The 20,573-nt window shown below is 47.4% G+C and overlaps 3 protein-coding genes across 4 annotated transcripts; all 3 read left to right on the forward strand.

Moving 5' to 3' along the window:
* Positions 1–4,860: 4,860 nt before the first annotated feature.
* LOC120712700 (NADH:quinone reductase-like) lies at positions 4,861–9,351 on the forward strand. Of its 2 annotated transcripts, XM_039998556.1 has the most exons (7): positions 4,861–5,338; positions 5,431–5,643; positions 6,410–6,505; positions 6,834–6,979; positions 7,091–7,313; positions 8,583–8,819; positions 9,211–9,351. In XM_039998556.1, exons 1-6 carry the CDS (start codon positions 5,198–5,200, stop codon positions 8,772–8,774), a joined length of 1,011 nt encoding a protein of 336 aa, XP_039854490.1. In that variant the 5' UTR covers positions 4,861–5,197; the 3' UTR covers positions 8,775–8,819; positions 9,211–9,351. The 2 variants fall into 2 exon arrangements, with proteins under 2 accessions (XP_039854490.1, XP_039854489.1); XM_039998555.1 differs by lacking the exon at positions 9,211–9,351 and having other exon boundaries at positions 8,583–9,004.
* A 60-nt stretch (positions 9,352–9,411) lies between these two features.
* LOC120712701 (NADH:quinone reductase-like) lies at positions 9,412–12,434 on the forward strand. The gene is made up of 6 exons (XM_039998557.1): positions 9,412–9,589; positions 9,701–9,913; positions 10,453–10,548; positions 10,942–11,087; positions 11,197–11,416; positions 12,071–12,434. Exons 1-6 carry the CDS (start codon positions 9,449–9,451, stop codon positions 12,260–12,262), a joined length of 1,008 nt encoding a protein of 335 aa, XP_039854491.1. The 5' UTR covers positions 9,412–9,448; the 3' UTR covers positions 12,263–12,434.
* A 5,908-nt stretch (positions 12,435–18,342) lies between these two features.
* On the forward strand, positions 18,343–19,590 carry LOC120712702 (EPIDERMAL PATTERNING FACTOR-like protein 1). Its single transcript, XM_039998559.1, has 2 exons — positions 18,343–18,776; positions 18,886–19,590. Exons 1-2 carry the CDS (start codon positions 18,645–18,647, stop codon positions 19,150–19,152), a joined length of 399 nt encoding a protein of 132 aa, XP_039854493.1. The 5' UTR covers positions 18,343–18,644; the 3' UTR covers positions 19,153–19,590.
* The last annotated feature ends 983 nt before the right edge of the window (positions 19,591–20,573 follow it).

Genomic DNA, 20,573 nt, shown 5'->3' on the forward strand with positions numbered 1-20,573 from the left:
TTTGGCTGACAGACCAGTCAATACGACTCCCCAGTCAGCCCAATAGACCTATCGGCTATTGGGGAGCCGACAGGTCCCCTTATTCCTAGAAACGAAATTTTAACTTCCCAATAAACAAATTTATTTTTATAATGCGATTTTTTTGGACAGTTGATCAAAAATATATTTCTTAAATTTCATTATTGCTGAAACGGCGCTAAGTTGATCAAAAATATATTTCTTAAATTTCATTATTGCTGAAACGGCGCTATGTGTTACCGCCGTGCTCCAACCGGCTATTCAGAAAATGATGCACGGTTTTATTACGAACGAGAACAACTTCCAGAAGTACAAGTACACATACAAAGGACGCAGAAAAAAATATTACATATGAAGCCAGAAGAGGCTTCCGAAACAAACACGCAACATATTGGTCATGAAGTAACATAACTTATTGAAGACAACAGGACTGATCAGAATGAAACGGACCACTACGACATCCATCATTCACGGCACTACCATTGCCATGTTTTGCTTTGTCAATGCCGGACTTGCGTACATCATCATCCACCTTCTTTAACCACGCCACATATTTCTGATCACGACGACTGATAGATGTGTCAATCCACTCATGGAAATGACAAAATGAGTATTTGTCTCCTGAGATGTGTGCATTCATAAACAAGAAACGAAACAGAATTGTTAGAAAAATTTAAAAAAATAGACAAACATATTAAAAAAACATCTATACCTGTGATATTGCACATGTCTCTTGGACTTCCTCAATATGCTTACAAGACCAATACTTCTGGCCAAAAGTCTCGTACTCACGAGATATGTTGGGAACACAACGCATCTGGCAGTAGCAATAGGGTGGCTCTATTTCTTTCGGCCAGACCTTGCAATCCGTAACACATCTAGTTGGATCGTTAGGAGGGCCTCCTAAATGCGCCTCCATTTCTCGACGCAAAGCTGCCCTAGATGAGGAGCTCATAACGGTTCCAATATGTTGGAAGGTAAATTGTCTGTACTCTCGACAACGCCTTCCTCTCTTTTATAGACGCAACACTCCCTGCATCGTCCTTTGAAATAGCGACGGAGTCACGAGATGACTACACGAAAGAAGGCCTCAGGATGTAATCATATCGAAACAATACTATAAATAGTGACTTCCCATGTAGTGATGTCCTTTCAAAGAGCGACGGAGTCACGAGTTGAAGCACGCCGGAGTCTATCATGTAGGAATACCAGTGACATTTCACATCAACAGTATCTTCTCGGATACTTAGCATTGGATGCTTCAGCATGGTACTCGTTGTGCAGGCAAAGACATGACCACTCATTGCTCGGCATTGTTGCGCTAGCATGCTAGGCACGGACAACAGCAGTCACTAATTCGCACCGACGCTCTCGTTGCCCAGGCTCGGACGTGAGAAGTCACTGATCCGCGCTGCTGCGCTCGCACGCCATGCAAGAACAAGAGCAGTCATTGATTCGCACAGCCGCGCTCGCTGGCCAGGCAGGAAAGTGACAAGTCACTAGTCCGCAGTGCTACACTCGCACGCCTTGCACGGACAAGAGCACTAATTGATTCGCACTGCCCCGCTCGCTGCCCAACCACTTTCGTGGACGTGCTGCCGCGCACTACTGCTCGCACGCCTTGCATGGACGAGATCACTAATTGATTCGCACAGCCGCGCTCACTGCCAATCCACTTTCATGGACGTGACTAGTCACTGCCGCGCAGTACTGCGCTCGCACGCCAGGCAATGCTATGACCACTCCCAAACTCTATACAAATATCAGCACGATAAAGTCTCCACCACATCTCCCCGGAAGCACGCCACCACACAGCACAACCACCACATCTCTGCACGATGTCTTCCTCAGGATCGACCGAGATCCCTTAGAACAAGTTGAGGGAACCAGTGCCTGAAGGAATGCAGGTGCCTATGTGCTTCTGCGGTTCGTTATGCAAGCTCATGAAGTCAAAGGTTTTGGGCGACTTCTTCGGAATGAGGTTTTTTATGTGCGAGAACTACGCGCACGACCCGCCGAAGCATCGCGGCCATGATAGACTTAAGGTACGACATGAATGTAATGTTTGTAGTTACAGATTTGACAACAACCTCTAACTTGCGTTGGACATAGAGTCCACCCTCTCTTTGAGATTTCATGCAGTGGGTGGACACGGAGCAGACCCAACAAGATAAGGAGTGGGTTCAACTTCAAGCAAGGTGGGCTACGGAATGGCGGCAGCGAATGTTGCACGAGGAAGAAAAAGAGGAGAAGCGCAAGGAAGAGCGGGAAGAGATTGGCAAAAGGATTCAGAAAGTGGAGCGTCAGGAGGCGGAGGAACGGGAAGCAGATAGGGAGAGGAAGTGAGAGAGGGCACGCCGTGCAAAAGAAGCAGGGCTCGATGCAATTAGGAAGGGAAAATATTTCGAGTTGCTCAACTCACATAATTCTCACCGCCAACCGTGCTCACGATGCCTTGGAACAACACCACTAACTTCTATCGTCCAGTGGTTTGGGTCCACTTGCAGAAAATTATGCACCCAACTTAACAGATCCGCATGTCGCATGTGCAACGGATTAGTCACAGTTGTATCTACGTACTGAAACTGACTCAAATCTACCCCGGAGTCACAATACTGGATGAATCCGTTGCCATAGTGAACTCTCATATTTACTATTTCAGAACTCATCCTGGTAATGCATTAGATGATCGTACGTTAGACGGAACATCCTTAATCAATTTTTATATAACCCAACCGCGAACAAAGAACGACGTTATAAAAGTAATTCAAATAAAATCAGTATTCCTATGCAATAATTATATATAATCACAATACAAATAACAACACATAATAATGGACTCCAATTTCTAATAATAGCTATGGAAATGTCATTTCATCAGTTCAAAACAATAATCAAAACAATGAACAAACGGGTGCATACAATCATGTGCTTGCAATGTAGTTATAAAACTTCTTTCAAAATCTCTCAGAAACATCAATTAAACAAAGTTCATTATCAACGCATTCAATCATGTGCATACAATCTATTGGTTTCAATTTCCTAGAAGTACATCATGTCATTCCTACACTATACGACGGTGTTCACGACAAACCTTAAACTAATCTAAGTGTGGCTAAATTGTAATTAAATAAGACTTAGTTAAATATTTCACCTTCGATCGTTGTCGGACTTGCGGGAGCCGAGGACGGAGTCGCGCCTTGCAAACGAGTGGGGCGGGGTAGCCCTGCAGCCGCCCATGGCCGTGGCGGAGTGGCGCCCCCCTACAAGCCCCCCCCCACGAGTGGGGTGGCGAGGGCGGGGCGGGGCAGCCCCCCGCGGCTGCACATGGGCCGAGCCGCGAGGGAGGAGCGGCAGCCCCCTGCAGCCCGCGCTCGCCCCCTGCAGGCGCGGCCCTGGCCGACGGCGGGGCGGCGGCGGCGCTGGCGGCCCGGGGGGTGCCGACGGCGGCGCTGGCGGGGGTCAGGGCCGCCGGCGCCGTGGAGGTTCGGGGAGGCCCGGTGGTGGGGCAGGCGGCGGCGCTCGCGGCCGGGTGGGGGGCGCCGGCGCCGTGGCAGGCCGGGGACGCCCGGTGGAGGGGCGGCGGCGGTGCTAGCGGGACACCGGCTGCGGCGGCTGTTTTTTCGATCTGGGAGCGCGGTCAAACTGAAGGGCGCGGGGGGAGGGGTTGTGTTAAAGGGCCGACAGGCCTATCGGCTGCCCAAGGGCCGGCAGGAACCCTAATCGGCCAAAAAGGCCAGTCGGCCCCTCAACAGCCGACAAGTCCCCTTGTTGGGCCAACTGGCCTTGTCCGCTGACAGGCCACGGTGGCGGGGGCCCGATCCACGGTGGCGCAATCAGTCGGCTGTGGAGTAGCCGACTTGTGTCTGTCTGCTACCCAAAAGCCGATAAGACGCTAGTCGGCTCTTCAATAGCCGACTGGCACCTATTTTTGTAATTTTTTTCGCTACTTATTTTTGCGATTAACTATTAAAATAATATTATTTAAAAAATTCAAGTATGCTGTCCAAAGGAGTACTCTGCAACAATAAAAAATATTAAGGCCGTGTTTGGATTGGTCCACGAGAATTCTAGGAATAGTGCGCGCACGTTTCCCGATAGGAGAATCTCGTATGCATAGAGTACTAAATGAAGTCTATTTGCAAAACCTCTTTAGGGATGAGTGTAACTTTTCGCGACGAATCTAATGACTGTAATTAATCGATGATTGGCTACAGTAATGCTACAGTAGCCATCATCTAATCATGCGATCAAAGACCTCATTAGATTTTTCAAGGTTCCTAGCGCAAGGTTCTGGAGTTGGTTTTATAAACTGACTTTGTTTGACACCGTAATTAGCTGTCAAAGTTGATAAAATTTCTAACCTAGAATTTCGTAGTCCAAACCAAACGGGGCCTAAATACCCCCATAACGACTGCGACTGTGTTTAGATCCCTGGAAAAGGGGTAGAAAAGGTCACATCGGACACTGTAGTGCACTGTAGCACTTTTCGTTTGTTTGTGGTAAATATTGTCCTACCATGACCTAACTAGGCTCAAAAGATTCGTCTCGTAACGTACATCAAAACTATGCAATTAGTTTTTTTTATTTAACTACATTTAATACTCCATACAAAAATCATTTGCTATATTTAATGTTTCGATGTGATGGAAGTTTTGGAAAATTTGGAGAAGTTTTGGGATCTAAACACACCCGTGCAAAGTGCAAACCAATCAGCGCTGTTGCGGCCTGCGGGGTGTCGGAGCCTCGGAGGGAAAGTCAAGGCGGAAACGAAATCCACTTTGAATTTCTTTTTGACTAGAAATCCACTTTGAATTACTCGTAGCAGCAAGGCAAGATTAGCATTTTCTGTTGGAAACGATAGCCTGCCTCCTTTCCGGCTCGCCACGAAACCCCAGAGGGGCGGCGCGCGGCGAGCGCCGTGACGTCCTCCATGACGCCGGGCGGCGTGGACGGACTCCCCGTCCCCCGCGGTCTCAGCTTCCATCGCCGCGTGGCGCTTCGTCTCGTCTCACGGGGAGCTCTGCAGCGTCCTACCGCCGGGCCCAACCGGGGCCTACTTAAACCTTCCCCAACCTCCTGCCGCCGCCGCCGCCGCACCCAATCATCAGGCAGCTTGGAACACGCGGCACCGGGATCGACGGCTGCGAGCTGTTGAAGTGCGCTCCGCGCTACTAGAATGGCGTCCGGCTGGAGGGGCATCCTGGGCTTTGACTACGGCATCGTGCAGGCGCCGCTCGGCCCGGACATCTCGGGCCCCGAGCTCGCCGCCGCCGTCGCCAACGCCGGGGCCATCGGCCTCCTCCGCCTCCCCGACTGGGTACCCGCCGGATCCTCTCCGTGCTCCTCAACTAGTTTAATTTTGTTATGTGTGTTGTCTCGGCTGACCAACTCTTACATTCGTGACTGCAGCCGGCGCCGGATCGCGTCAGAGAGCTGATTCGGAAGACGAGGAGCCTGACGTCGAGGCCGTTCGGGGCGGCCATTGTGCTGGCATTCCCGCACGAGGAGAACCTGAGGGTCGTCCTGGAGGAGAAGCTCGCCGTGCTGCAGGTGTACTGGGGGGAGTTCCCGAGAGAGCGGGTCGAAGAGGCACACCGCGCCGGCGTCAAGGTCTTGCATCAGGTGCGCGCCATTGCTAGTAGCAGTAAGGTTACAAACGCCAGTTTCCTAATTTAACTGCTGTTTTGCACGTGCTTGTTAGAATTCCATCCATGGGATACATCCACACTTAATATCCTGACATTGTAATTCCAATTTCCTTAACTTGATATACATGTGGCGCTATTGTAGCCAATTTACTGTTTATAAATTCTTTGGGGGTGACAGAGGCAATGCTAGATGGATACATGGATTGGTTGTGTAATAAATAGGGTTTTGCTTATCTGTGGTTAGTCTGCCCCACAGCAGAGCCTTGATTCATGGAATGGGGTTTGGAGTTAGCATTGGATTGTCTATGAAAATGTTCATAGCACACTGTAGTCAGCAACAAAAGTTTGATGCACACAATGCAAATGATGACATATAGTAGACAAATTGACCTTAACATATTAGTTTGTCTTGCCTTCATGCTTGGTAAATGAGTTATCATGCCATCATCGCCAATTTGTAGTGAAAGTTCCAATTTCTCAAATCATCAAGAACTACCTGATTATATTTAAATTGCATACAATATTTAAAATCTCCAAGTCTTCTAAGAGATGGGCATCAGTTAACCTCACAATTTTTTTTTTTGAAAAATCAGATATTTTGTGTTATTGAAGTTAGCTGATCAGACAGAAGCGAATGATGTTTGGTGATGGTGACATGAGAACTCCAGCTAGTGTAGTTTTTTGACATTGTTTTGATTGATTGTTTTGTGAGCTTAGACTTTCGATCAATATGTGAACAGGTTGGCAGCCTTGAGGAGGCAGCAAAAGCTAAAGAAGCCTGTGTAGATGAAATCATTGTTCAGGGCCGTGAAGCAGGAGGTCATGTAATTGGTCAGGTAAACAAGTATTCCCTGGTGGTTCTAGTTTCAGCTTTGTCGCAATGCTGGTGGGAAATCTTTCAAGAAACGCACATCCTTTCAACCTACGCAGCCATTTATGCATATAGAATCTTTACCATGCTACAGATTTCTTTCTTGAGCAATGCAGAGCAGCATTTTTCTGCCACCATGCATATTTCAGTTAATGTGCTATGTGCAAGGCTAGAACCAGCTTTGGGTCCTGTATGGTTTCATCTCTAGAAGCATAACATGCATTTATAGCTTGTGTCCATGTATTTTTCATGAATGATCTCTCAATCGGATTTTATTTGGAAAATAAATACAGGAAGGACTGTTTCCACTGTTGCCAAGAGTAGTGGATCTTGTTTCGGACTCTGGCATTCCAGTTATCGCTGCTGGGGGAATCGTAAATGGGCGTGGCTATGTTGCCGCATTAGCACTTGGCGCTCAAGGCATTTGTTTAGGAACAAGGTATTCTCTCGGCCTCTTGTACTTTTTATCTGCTGATATATGAAAACAGAGCCTTTTATTTGTAGTTTCCATAGTATTATGCTCACATTACAACTGTCCTTGAACATTCAGGTTCGTGGCTACCGTGGAAAGCTTTGCACATCCTATTTATAAGCAAAAGCTAATTGAGATGAGTCACACAGACTACACAAATGTGTTCGGACGTGCTAGATGGCCTGATGCTCCACAGCGTGTCCTGGAAACACCCTTCTATGCTGGGTGGAAGAATAATCTGTCAGATCAGGAAACAGAGGAAAGCCAGCCCATCATAGGCCACTGCATCATCCATGGCATGGTATGTATTAGGATACTTGATTTGCCTTGAATTTGCTCACCCATTCTGAATTTAAAAGTATCCATTTTTCATATATTTTCTTCTGCATTTGTTATGCTCGGTTATGCTATTTATTCCAACTATTTGCACACTTACTCCTTCCGATTCAAAATATGTGTCGTTTGAAGAATCCTGCTGGCCGCATTTATTTTAACTTTGACCATCAATATATAAAGAATTACATAGACTGACCCATCATGAAAAGCGTTTTTAAAATATTTAGGTATCTTTACTTGAATGTCATGTTTTTATAGAAATTGGTGGTCAAAACCCTGTAAATCATGTTGATGTCCCAAATGTCAAGTATTTTGAATGAGATAGCAGTAAAAAAACTAACACTAAACCGTAGAATCTGAGTACTCTATTGCAAACGAGAAAAACGAGTTATGTAGTTGGAACCATGAAGTTTTTTGACAGGTGCCTCTAGCTTGTGTTCCCCGTAGGATCATACAGAAAAACATATGAAATTTGGTGCTCCAAAGGAAAGGAAAAAAAAACACAGTGGAACACTTGGGGTGTAAAAGAGGTTTGGTCAAATTCAAAGTGCAGAAAACCAAAATAGTAGTGTAGAATTTCTCTTTTGCATCCAATATAAAGAACCGGAACACAATTATAGTTGAAATGGCTATCTATTTTATGGAATCCAACTTAGTTTTTTTCCTGAGGAACGAATCCTAATTTAATTTCAATTGATTAGTGCTAAATTCACCTCAGGACATGATGAGATGGCTATTACTCCTTCCGTTCCAAAATGTAGGTCGTTTTGACTTTTATAGATTCATATATTTTGCTATGTACCTAGACATATGTTATATCTAGATGCATAGCAAATACTATGAATCTTAAAAAGCCAAAACGACCTACATTTTGGAACGGAGGGAGTACTTGTTTTGCTTTCAATCAAAATGGTTATTATAGTGCTGTTTTCTGTCGACATGGTTCATGGAAGTAGCTGCAGACCTTTTCCATCCGGAATTCCAGATTCATATTATCTCAGTTTGGATTATTTGCATTCTTTCAACATTGGCTCATAGTATTTAATCTATATACCTTTCTTTGAACCACGAGTTTTCTAGTGGAAGACAAACACAGATATGTTGTGAAATTTGTACATGATGAATCTCTGTAGAGTAGTTCGACCTACCACTTATTGCAGCTTCAATTGCACATTTTGTACCTTTTGCATCTGAAACTAGGAATGGACAACTGACCAACAATTCCTGACTCCAGCACAAGGATATTCGTCGGTTTGCTGGTACTGTTCCAAACGCCACAGCTACAGGTGATGTCGAGAGCATGGCCATGTATGCGGGTCAGGGTGTTGGGCTAATCACAGAGATCCTACCAGCTGGCGAAGTTGTCAAAAGGCTGGTCGCTGAAGCAAAGGATGTCATCAGAGAAAAGCTTTCTAATTTGAAGTGAAATCTTCAAGAACTGCAAACTCTATCTACAATGCATCAAGCATTTGTAAGTAGTCACGCATCAGAACAATTGGTATCGCCATATTTGCTTCTGTATGCTATTTGTAAATAATAACTGTTGAACATAAATGAGATTACCAAAGGTATTCTGTCTGCCAAAATCTTTGTAAGGTACTTCCTGGATCACCATGTGTGCTTTCTCATAGACATGTTTGCATTGTCGCTATGCTTTTAGAGTTCTTTTTTTTTTGAAAGATTTGCTTTTAGAGTTCCAGTGTTGTTGCTGTGACTTAAACAAAAACCTAAAGAGTACTGTAGTACTGTACATCGCTTGCGTGTATGATTTTGCTCATTCGACAAACCTAAGAAGCGTATATGATCGTACAATTGCCGCGTTGGGCTTATGCACAAGAGTCATGTCATCCTCATCGCTGCAGTGCAATTGTACTCTGCCAAGCAGTGACCCATCATGCCGAGCGGCTTGGACGGGCTCGGGCAGTTGGGCGGCCGCAGCTTCCATCGCCGTTGGTCTCGTCATCATCGCCCGGGGAGCTACAGCGACCCGTCTCCGCCGTGCGGGACCCCCCGGGGAGAGGCCTTCGAACCCGTACGCAGCAGCCCTGGTTCTACCGGCCGTCAGAGTCCGGCAGCTGTGAGCTGGGAACTCGCAACTAGATGGCGTCCGGGTGGAGAGGCATCCTGGGCTTCGACTACGGCATCGTGCAGGCGCCGCTCGGCCCCGACATCTCGGGCCCCGAGCTTGCCGCCGCCGTCGCCAATGCCGGCGCCATCGGCCTTATCCGCCTCCCCGACTTTGTACGCACCTCTTCCTCTCATTTTTTTTTTTGAGGACTGCTCTCCTCATCTTTAATTTGTTACGTTTCCTGTATTGTCCCGGCTGATCCCTGTCTACGTTGCTGACTGCAGCCGGCGCCAGATTACGTGAGGGAGATGATACGGAAGACGAGGAGCCTGACGTCGAAGCCGTTCGGGGCGGCCATTGTGCTGCCGTTCCCGTACGGCGAGAACCTGAGGGTCGTGCTGGAGGAGAAGCTTGCCGTGCTGCAGGTGTACTGGGGCGAGTTCCCGAGGGAGCGGGTCGAAGAGGCGCACCGCGCAGGCGTCAAAGTCTTGCATCAGGTGAGCGCCAACATACGCCCGATCCCATATTCACTTGCTGCTATGCAAGTGTTTGTTCCAATGGAGGCACGCGGAGCACGGGATTAGCATGGGATCGTCCACTTAAAATGTTCAATGCTCACAGTAGCGAAAGTTAATACCTCAAACTGCAAATAATGATACAGTAGGCCTAATATCATATGAAATCTTTGCAATTGAAGCTGGCTTGTCTTCATCTTTTCGAAAGGAGTCATCACTGCTCTGCAAGGGTTGGTTGTTGAAATTTTGCAAGCTTCTCCTGCTCTTTACTCCCTCCTTCCCTTTTGAACTGTCCAACATCACATATGAAAAGGAAGGAGGTAGTACTTTGTAATACTTTTCTTACAAAAATTGTCCAATGTTGAGCTACCAATTTGATAATCAGACTAGGCTATGCCAAGTTTTGGCAACATTTTGTAAGGTAAATGTCATTGGTGACATGAGAAGGCCAGTTCGTGTAAATTCTTGTCATTGTTTTGATGGATTGGTTCTTGAACTTAGACTTTCCCATGTCTGAACAGGTCGGCAGCCTTGAGGAGGCAGCGAAAGCTAAAGAAGCCGGTGTAGATGGAATCATTATTCAGGGCCGTGAGGCAGGGGGTCATGTAATTGGTCAGGTAAATGTAAATCAGTATTCCCATCAGGTTTCTAGTTTCTACTTTGTTGAAATACTGTTGGTCAATCTTTCAGTAAGCACATGACCCTATCAACAAATGCAGCCACTTGTGCATTAGAACATCTACCAAGCTATGAATTGCTTTCCTTCGGAATGCAGAGCAGCATTTTGCTACCTATGCATATTTCAGTAGAAGTATATACAGGCTTGATTCAGCGGGAGCAGCATTTTGCTACCTATGCATATTTCAGTAGAAGTAGTATATACAGGCTTGATTCAGCTTAAGGCCGCTGTATTCTCCCATCTCTAGTAGTGTAACATGCACTGATAGTTGTGTCCTTTAAATGTCTTTTTACATGAATTTCTCTCAATCAGCTTCTTTTTGGAAAAACAGGAAGGACTATTCCCACTGTTGCCAAGAGTAGTAGATCTTGTTTCGGACTCTGGCATTCCAGTTATCGCTGCTGGGGGAATCGTAGACGGCCGTGGCTATGTTGCCGCGTTGGCACTTGGTGCTCAAGGTGTTTGCTTAGGAACAAGGTATTCTCTTGGTCTCTCATGCTTTCATACGGGGATATATCAAAACGGGGCCTTTACTTTGTAATTTGCATAGTTTATGATCACATTACATCGCTCCTCGAACATCCAGGTTCCTGGCTACTGAGGAAAGCTTTGCACATCCTATTTATAAGGAAAAGCTGACTGAGATGAGTTGCACAGACTACACAAATTTGTTTGGGCGTGCTAGATGGTCTTATGCTCCACACCGTATCCTGGAAACACCTTTCTATACTGGGTGGAAGAATCTCCCAGATCAGGAAACAGAGGAAAGTCAACCCATCATTGGGCAGTCTATCATCCATGGCGTGGTATGTATTTGAATATTTGATTTGTCTTGAATTATTTTCATTCAATTTGTATAGGACAAGATGCATTTCGTGGCTTTTCTTTTTCACTTGTTCTGACCAGACACCAAAATTGTTTCAACTTGTGCAGGTTTAAACAGTAATAGAGTTAGAGCACACTGAAACTTAGGACGTTAGAACCTTATTAGTCTTGTTGCAATCAAAATACATGAGCCATGTAGTTTGGCCCATGAAGTTGTTTGACAGTAGCTCTAGCTTGTCCTCTTGATATAATCGTGGAAAAAGGTGTGGAGTTCAGCCATAAATGACCACAGTAGTTTGCAGAGTCGTCCTTACTTAATATGATACATTGGTACACCACAAAAAGTGCTCCTTTTAGTTCTTTGTCATTTGTCAAAAAAGAGTTCTCATATAGGTTACATTTTTGTGGGATGAGCATCATTCTGCGTAATGTACCTTGGGACATGGTGAAACTTTAATCTATTTTCCTTTCCTTTGAACCAAATTGGTTTAATGGAAGCCGGAAGTTCATATGTTATGAAATTTACACATGATGTATCTCAGTATACTAGTTCCTCTGTTGAAAACTTCCGCATGTTTGGTACTATATGTATCTTAAATAAAGAATGGCAACTAAACAGAAATTTCTGGTTGCAGCACAATGATATTCATCGGTTTGCTGGTGCTGCTCCAAACGCGACAGCAACAGGTGATGTCAGTAGAATGGTCATGTATGCGGGTCAGGGTGTTGGGCTAATCACGGAGATCATACCAGCTGGCGAAGTTGTCCAAAGGATGGTTGCTGAAGCAAAGGCTATCATCAGAGAAAGACTTTCTGATTTCCAGTAAGAGGCTTTGAACTGCAAGTTTTATCCATAACACATGAAGTGTTTGTAAGTAATCACCACTAAGAACAAATGAGATCACCAAGGTATCGTCCTCTTCATTTTATAATGGCTAGCGTAAATAAGTGAGAATGCCAAGGTATTCTGTTAATCTGTTCACTGAAATCTTTGTAGTACCCTCCCTCTGTGCTCCATCTTTTATGGTCCCTTTTTTTTCGAAAATATTTTAGGGTTCCTTTGGAGCGTAGGATCTCGAGATGTAGGAATAGGAAAAAAAACAAATGATTAGAATTACATGTTATTTGCAATCTATGGGAATTGAGAACGCAGGAAATTTTCATTAGAGGGTTTGGATATTGCCCAGGGAAACACTGACTTTGAAGAGAGAGAGAGATGGATACAGTTTCCAAGAGGTTGGGCCTCATGTCCTCAAGTTAAATTTCCTCCAAAAGTGTTAGTGATTGAGCCACCGTATATAAATTTTATTGGATTTAAGGATGGCCAGTCCTTTGTTCCGAAGGGCCACATAGGGAAATTCTCTAGGATTTAAATTTTACGAAGTTCCTCTATGAATCATATGTTCCAAAGGGGAAGTTAAGGTATTCAAGACATTATTGTTGCTATTAGTTTTTATATCTTTTGTATCGGCATAACTTTATTAAATTGGCATACTATGAGAGCATTTCTTATGATGAATCCAGTGATAATGTACTCAGTAGTTTCAAACATGATGATTGACAGTTCTGCAAAGTTTCAAAGCATATTTTGTGTTGTTTGCTTTCAGCCCCGATCCAACCATCCTGGCCAAGCTGGCCAATCTAGCTGCAAGAGTCTAGCCTATGTTGCCCGGATACGGGGATACAGATACCGGTACACGATACGGGGATACAACGATACGCCATTTTTTCAAAAATAAGGATACGGGGATACGCCAATATATATAAAAAATAAAAATAAATAAAAGTTTCAGAAACTAGAATGTGAGAAAATAGAAGTTCCAGGGACTATAATGTGTCATAAACTCATATATTCATATGTTCTATAATTATTAGAAAAGGGAAGGGGCAAAGAAAAAAAGAACCAACCTTATCTTACCTGTTCGTCTGTTCCACGAATGGGGTCATCTTCTTCCCAAACCTCCGGCACTCTCTCTCTTTCTCTATGTAGCGGCCAACTCCGGCGGCCGTAGCTCCTCTCCCTCTCCGGAGGCTGCGGCTCATCATCTCCCTCTCTAGCGGCCGTGCAGGCCGTCCAGAGGCGTGCTCCGGTGGCCGTGGCGGCCCGCCAGCGGCGAGCTCCAGCAGCGAAGCACCATCCTAAATAGTGCTTTAACAGATGTGCGGGCCTCTGTCTGGACAGGTCGCGCAGCCGCTGGAGCAGTAGGAGGTACGGATAGGTGGGCGGGCGGAGGTGACGGCAAGGGAGCAACGAGCGATGGGGAAGGACCAGGAGGAGGCACGGGCGGGTGGCCGGGCGGCGGTGACGGCAAGGGAGCGATGAGCAGCAGGGAAGGAGCAGGGAAGGAGCAGGAGGAGGCGTGGGCGGGTGGCCGAGCGGCGGTGACAGCAAGGGAGCCGTGCGAGGCTGCTGCGGGCCTGCGGCTGCGCGAGTGGGGATGAGAGGGTGGCACAGCTGAACGGAGGACCTTTATACGAAGCGATTGAGTGGTGTTGTTAGAGTTTGAAGGTATCAGACAGGTATCCACAGGTATCCCATGAGTATCCGATTTATTTTTATTATTTGAAAATACCTAAATAGTCCGATACTTACTGGATACATATCCGGGAGTATCCGTGGAGTACGGGTATCCGATACCGGTACGTGAGTTTTGCGAAGTATCCACGTATCATAGAGTCTAGCTCTAGATGGTGAACTACTAGTCTAGTATATTCGTACAGGCTTTGGACTATCTCTGCCCAAACGCCATTGATGCATTGGTCCGCTCTTCCACCAGCCTTAATAACTGAAGGCTTGCTTCAGTCTGGACCAGTCTCGCTTGCCTAGCCATACCCGGATACCCCTTGAGCTTCTGGCCAGATCATGCAGGGGAGGTGAGCAGGGGAAAAATACAAAGGGCACCAGCACAGTGCTATTTCCGGGGCCACCTCTCTGATGGCTGATTTGGACACTGACAAGGATTTGTCCAGGTAATTCGACCATATTGGATATCGTCTTATTGATGAACACTGAGAGGGCAAATGCTCAGTCAATCTATGGGCTGAAAGAATCTCGAACAGAATCATACGCAGTACTTGCTTCGCGTCCTGTATCATTTAGGGCGCTTGAGGGGTATGCAATCATGGCATGGTGTCCATGCTTCTTTCTCAGTATGAAGAAATGCGGCCTTTTATCCTTTATGGTGAGAAGATCCAGTTCATGACTGCTCAATCACAAATGATGTTGTCTAGCTCCAGCAAGAGTGTTCCGCCGTACTCAGACCTACCTACATACTGATGCTTAGCCTTAACTTATAGTGCCTTCATGTGACCGTGGTATCATTGTTCAACAAAGAAAGGGGTAGTCAGGACTCGAGACTCCGGAATGCTGGAGAAATCCCCCCAGATTCGTCAGTAGGAGACTATTTCTGGACAAGCCGAGGCTTGTGGTCAATGGACGCAGACTCTACACGTACAGGTAGTCAGGTACAGTAGATTCGGCATAGCTACTGCAGGAAACTGCAATACTCTTCCTACTGCCAGCACCTGCCCTGTTGCCATTGCTGTATACGAGCCTGATGTTTACTGGTGTTCATGTTCAGCAGCAGCCATCTTTTCATCCCAAACCAAGGAGGCCAGAGCCCAGAGGCGCCTACATGCCTCTTGGTCTCTCACCTGTCTCCCAGCATTACATCACCTCTCTGCATTACACGCCGGAGAAACAGAAACTTCCGTGGACCAAAAGGAGAGCAGATCCTGGAACTAATCATCTTGCAAGACATGGAGAGTTGGAGACCAGTGCTCTCTTTTGATCAAGTGCTTTGGTGGGTGTTTTACCTTTTAGGCCCTGTTTAGTTTCCTTTACATGTAAATGCAAAAAAAAATTTGCGACGGAATCTTACCAATTTGAAGTACTAAATGAAATCTATTTACAAATTTTTTTGCACAGATGGGTTGTAAATCGCGAGACGAATCTAATGATGCTAATTAATTCATGATTAATTAATATTTAGCGGATGGTACTGTAGCACCACTGTTGCAGATCATGGATTAAGTAGGCTCATTAGATTCGTCTCGCGATTTACAGCTCATCCATGCAAAAAGTTTTGTAAATAGACTTCATTTAGTACTTTAAATTAGCAAGATTCCTTCGCAAAATTTTGTGTTTTTGCGTTTACAGAGTGGGAACTAAACCGGGCGTAGCAACCAAGCAAGAACATGCGGATCTCTAGTCCAATCGAATGCAAATTGCAAACTGCATGCATTCTAGAAGAACAACAGAGATGCTTCAGACTAGTCCCAACGCTCCACGTAAGGGCTGTGTTTAGATACATAGAAAAGTGGGAGAAAAAGTCACATCCGACACTATAGCACACTATAGCATTTTTCGTTTGTTTATGGTAAATATTGTTCTACTATGACCTAACTAGACTCAAAAGATTCGTCTCGTAACGTACATCAAAACTATGCAATTATTTTTTTTATTTACCTACATTTAGTACTCCATGCATGAGTCATTTGCTATATTTAATGTTTCGATGGAATGGAGATATGATGGAAAGTTTGGATCGTGGGTTTTTTGGGGCATCTAAACACACCCAAGGTAGTGTCTATGGAATTAATTGAACTGTCACGTAGGTCAAAATCTTATGTGGCAAGCAAATAAACGAAGAGAGGAGGAAAACGTAGAAACGGTGTCTCCTGCACGACTCGGTGTCGGCGCAGAGTCCAAGGAAGAAACGAGTGAACGCGCGTTGGGAGCAAGATCTGGTTTCGTCACCACACGTTTGTGGGGTCCACACCTGTGCCCAGCCCGCCAGCCGTCCTCGCCATGGAAAGAGGAGTGCGTTGGACGATACAGTTTCTCGATGTGGCAGCGTGGACACTGCCTATGAAAACTGAGGGTTGGGACTGGCCTCATGGCTTCTCACCAAAGACACCAGCGGTGGCTAGATGTTCCTGAACCCTCGACAGCTGATGAGTCAAGACCCGCATTGGGCTGCACTGACTGGCGTCTTTAGGATGATGACGTGAGCACGATCAATTGCATGATGTGTCAGGAGTGAGTGGAACTGGATCTGGGTTCCCGTTGGCTTTGGCTGGCTCCGGTCTCCGGCGAATGGCGAGCCGGTCAAAAGGCGTCGAGGCCCCGGGCGCCGTGCCCCCCAAGTGGCAGCCACGGCGCCACGGCGGCGACTGGTGAACGCCAGTAAAATTGGAGCGCTAGGAGTACTCTACACCACAGCTAAAGCTCCCTTGCTCTACTGTTACTGCGGCGACCGCCAGGCCCGCGGCTCCACCCGTCCCGCCGGCCGGCTGCTTCGGCTGCGGCAGCACTGGGGGCACTGGCGCACTACCGCGCCACACTGGCCGTGTTTGGTTTTTTTTTATGAAATTACTGTAGCACGCTTTGACCGCTAATTTATAGTATCAAATGAAGTCTAATTTCAAAACCATCTCCACAACCCCCGTATAAATCGCGAGACGAATCTAATGAGGCCTTTGACCGCGTGATTCGAGGATGGTTACTGTAGCATCAGTGTGTAAACTCCATGCGGTACATTCATCTTTTTGTATAAACTTGATTTGATGGTTTACCAAACACGCCCACAATGACTCCCTCCGTCCAGTAAAGAATGTAAATCTCATTTTCGGAGGAGTCAAATAATTTTAAATTTAACCAAATTTATACAAAATAATATAAATATTTGTATTACAATATAAATATTTTTAAATTAATTATGTAATATATTTCTATACTACATTTATTCGGAGACACAAATGTTAGTCACTTTTTAAATAAATTTGGTCAAAATTAAAATAATTTGACTCCTTAGAAAACAAAATTCACATTCTTTTTTGGGACGAAGGAGTAGTCCCAGCCACGGGCCAGTGACCAGTGCCCGGTGGGGTGGCCTCCTGGGTTGGCTGGCACGGTGTCAGAGATCTCATCTCACCTTCACCACCTCATGTCAAAGGTGGATCTCTCAGGCTTGCTCCAACTGGGCACGCTAAACCGCCCCCCACCCCACGTAGGAGGCTTGGGGGGGGGAGCGAGCGCTCCAACGGCTCCCCCCACAGCTCCTCCTATATACGGGGGAGTTGAAACTCCCCCCATATATAGAGTGAGTTTCAACTCCCCTTATATCTCTAATCACACTATTTTTTCGCGATATTAATTCTGTTTGAGCCCCGTAATATGATGATAATGCGTATTATGACAGTATAAATATTATATGATTTTTTTAAATTCAAAAACGTTAAATAAATAGTTAGTTAATGAGTGATAGTATATATGAGGAATAGATATGGGGGGAAATGGTTGGAGAGGAGTTATAGATGGAGGAATCTTTTAGAGGGAGGTAGTAAAATATAGTAGAAAGTACATATAGGAGGAGTTGGATAGGGAAAATGGTCGAAGAGTTGGATGGGGGAAATGGCCGAAGAAAGCCTGACCGGGAGATCTCGAAATCCAGGGCAGCCAAAGGCGACGGGAGACGTCCTGGAGAGAATTGTGCCTACGTGGCTATACGTTGGCATGTTTGGGTAGACTGGAGTGCCATCCGTCTTGCTCTTGCTTGTGTTTCCTTTGACCCTTACCTCGGTCAAAATAAAGGTAATTTGCTCTTGATTGGTTTATAGTAGCATAAAAATTTTGACCAATAATTAGAGGTACTAAATAAAGGTAATTTGCAAAACTAACTCCACAACCCTGTACTACTTCGCGAGACAAACCTAATGAGGCCTTTGACCGCACAATTAGAGGATGGTACTGTAGCATCACTGTAGCTAATTATCGATTAATTACTGTCATTAGATTCATCGTGAAAAATTACACCCATCCGTGAAAAGGTTTTCCAAATAAACTTCGTTTAGTACTCCATGTACTGAAGATTCTTTTTTCGAGAATTGTGCGTGCTACCGTGCTATTGAAACCAAACAGGGCCCTCATCAGCCATCACCCTCTCTGCCCGCGGGCAATGGCAGCTCAGTAGCTCACTGTGACACTGTTCAGCGTCCGCCTTCTGGAGCCACCGAGCCAGCCCGCAGCATCGAAAGCTCAAGTGGCTCATGCTATAAGTAGGCGTCGCCATCCTCCTTTCATTCCACACGCCGGAATCGCAGCCGCCCGTTCGCCCTACGGCCGGCACGAGTGCGCGAGTGAATGAGCGAGCGAGCACGAGCGCACGCCCACGAGCTCGCCGCTGCTCTAGCCAGCAAGCTTCGGCCATGAGGCCGGCATCATCATCAGCCGCGCGCGCCTTCCTCTCGGGCGCCGTGTTCTTGCTCGCCCTCCTCGGCTTGGTCCTCGAAGCCGCCTGCCTCCGAAGCCTGCAGCCTCCTCCTACTCCTCTGCTGCAGGTACGTGCTGTGTGCTCGTGCCGTGGCGCGCGCACCGATCGATCCGATCGCTTCTGCTTGCCACGGTTTCTGGTGCCTCGTTGTAACGTGGCGTTTGTTGGTTGTGCAGGGCGGCGGCGGCGGCGGGACGGCGGCGGGGGAGGAGAAGGTGCGGCTGGGGTCGAGCCCGCCGAGCTGCCGGGGCAAGTGCTACGAGTGCAGCCCGTGCACGGCCGTGCAGGTGCCCACGCTGTCGACGGGGCCGTCCGGGCCGTCGTCCGCCGCCGCGCGGCCGCAGACCCGGGCGCGCGCCGCGGCCGACGAGGTCGCCACGCTCTCCAACTACAAGCCCGTCGGCTGGAAGTGCCAGTGCCGCGACCGCCTGTACGAGCCCTGACCGACGACGGCGACCCGCGCGCGGCTGGAACGGCGGCGGGCGGTGCTGGCTGGCGGCGCCGTGGCCGCGCGTCAGGCCAGGATTCAAACAGAGATCGAGCCCGTGATCGTGACACGGTAAAAAAAAAATCATTGTATCCGGCGAGGAATTTTGCACGTCCTCCGTCGATCGCCCGTGCGTCGGCCGGCGGCGCTCCCACCCGGCGAGATTTTCCTAGGGTCCATCGATCTCCTTCCTCTTTCGCTTGTTCTCTCTTCGTTGTCTTCAGAATCTAGCGGTCGGGGGTTTCATCATGTACATGTCGGGTTGTATGTGTTGCCGGGGTGCGTGGTCCAGGGATCATCAATGCCGGCAGCTTGGCCCCGAGGAAGTGAATAGTAATGGCATTCATTGTGCTCGCAGCACTGTTCACACAAGTTAGCAACCTTGTTTTCCTAAGCAAGCTGGGAGCACAGTACTTGATCTTCTAACGCTGGAGTACTCCAGTATCACGTCTTTTTTTTTTTTGGTACGAGATGATGAGTGCATCCGCTCCCAAAAAAAAGAAAAAAGAGACGATGAGCACAATAGAGTATTTCGTCAACAAGCTTATTGTGAATGTCGGATGGTGCTTGGGAACAATCATAGCACGGGTCAAAATTGCACAAGGCACATGCGAACAGCGTACCGGCCGGGCCGGGTCCCCAATGATGATGGATCATGCATGTTCGCGTGTCCGTTGGCGCCTTCGGGCCGGCCAGAAACATTCCAAGTATTCATTGTTCAAGTAGCCATGGCAGCCAAGCTTGCATCCGGTCACTGGGTATTTGTCTCTTTGACACGAGTGCATACGCGACTGCGACTGCTGTGTTCGTATACGGGATGCTGCGTTATTTGAGCATTTCACTTTTTCAGCAGTCACGGATTCGTGCCAGGCAGGGTGGATGGGCGATACGGCCGCGTCAACAGACAGTTGCTCAAATGATGCACGGCTGCAACTAATCTGGGATTAGGGCCCTGATTGGCAGGGCTCAATGAGCGGCTCCAAAACCAGCTCCGACCGGAGTCCTGCCAAACGGGTGCTTCACCCTCGGCTTTTAGCTCTAGAGCCTCTCTGGAGCACTTTGGGGGAGGTGGAGGCAACAAAACATGGCTCTGTCCGGCTCTTGGAGTCGCTTGCCCCCTTTGCCCCTGCGCGCGCAACACCTTGCGCCATCTCCTGGCAGCGGGTGCAGGGCCGGCGGGAGCTCGTGGGGGGCGGCGGCCGACGGGAGGTGGCGTAGGTGGCAGGAGGAGGAGGCGAAGGCAGCCGGTGGGAGCTCGTGGTGGTGGCTGGTGCGAGGAGGCGCGGGCGACAGGAGAAGGCATGGGTGGCGGCAGGGGAGGAGGCACGGGCGGCAAGAGGAGGAGCCGTGGGCAGCGGCCGGCACCTGGAGCTCGCG

This window comes from Panicum virgatum, chromosome 6K, assembly GCF_016808335.1.
Source record: "Panicum virgatum strain AP13 chromosome 6K, P.virgatum_v5, whole genome shotgun sequence".
In the NCBI taxonomy this organism is placed as follows: domain Eukaryota; kingdom Viridiplantae; phylum Streptophyta; class Magnoliopsida; order Poales; family Poaceae; genus Panicum; species Panicum virgatum.

Excerpts from the sequence above, each read along its gene's own strand:
- LOC120712700 (XM_039998556.1), top strand. The coding sequence starts at position 5,198 with ATGGCGTCCGGCTGGAGGGGCATCCTGGGCTTTGACTACGGCATCGTG. Across the intron at positions 5,339-5,430 it reads TCCTCCGCCTCCCCGACTGG|CCGGCGCCGGATCGCGTCAG; the intron begins GTACCCGCCGGA and ends TCGTGACTGCAG. Across the intron at positions 6,980-7,090 it reads GGCATTTGTTTAGGAACAAG|GTTCGTGGCTACCGTGGAAA; the intron begins GTATTCTCTCGG and ends TTGAACATTCAG.
- LOC120712701 (XM_039998557.1), top strand. The coding sequence starts at position 9,449 with ATGGCGTCCGGGTGGAGAGGCATCCTGGGCTTCGACTACGGCATCGTG. Across the intron at positions 11,088-11,196 it reads GGTGTTTGCTTAGGAACAAG|GTTCCTGGCTACTGAGGAAA; the intron begins GTATTCTCTTGG and ends TCGAACATCCAG. Across the intron at positions 11,417-12,070 it reads AGTCTATCATCCATGGCGTG|CACAATGATATTCATCGGTT; the intron begins GTATGTATTTGA and ends TTCTGGTTGCAG.
- LOC120712702 (XM_039998559.1), top strand. The coding sequence starts at position 18,645 with ATGAGGCCGGCATCATCATCAGCCGCGCGCGCCTTCCTCTCGGGCGCC. Across the intron at positions 18,777-18,885 it reads CTCCTACTCCTCTGCTGCAG|GGCGGCGGCGGCGGCGGGAC; the intron begins GTACGTGCTGTG and ends TTGGTTGTGCAG.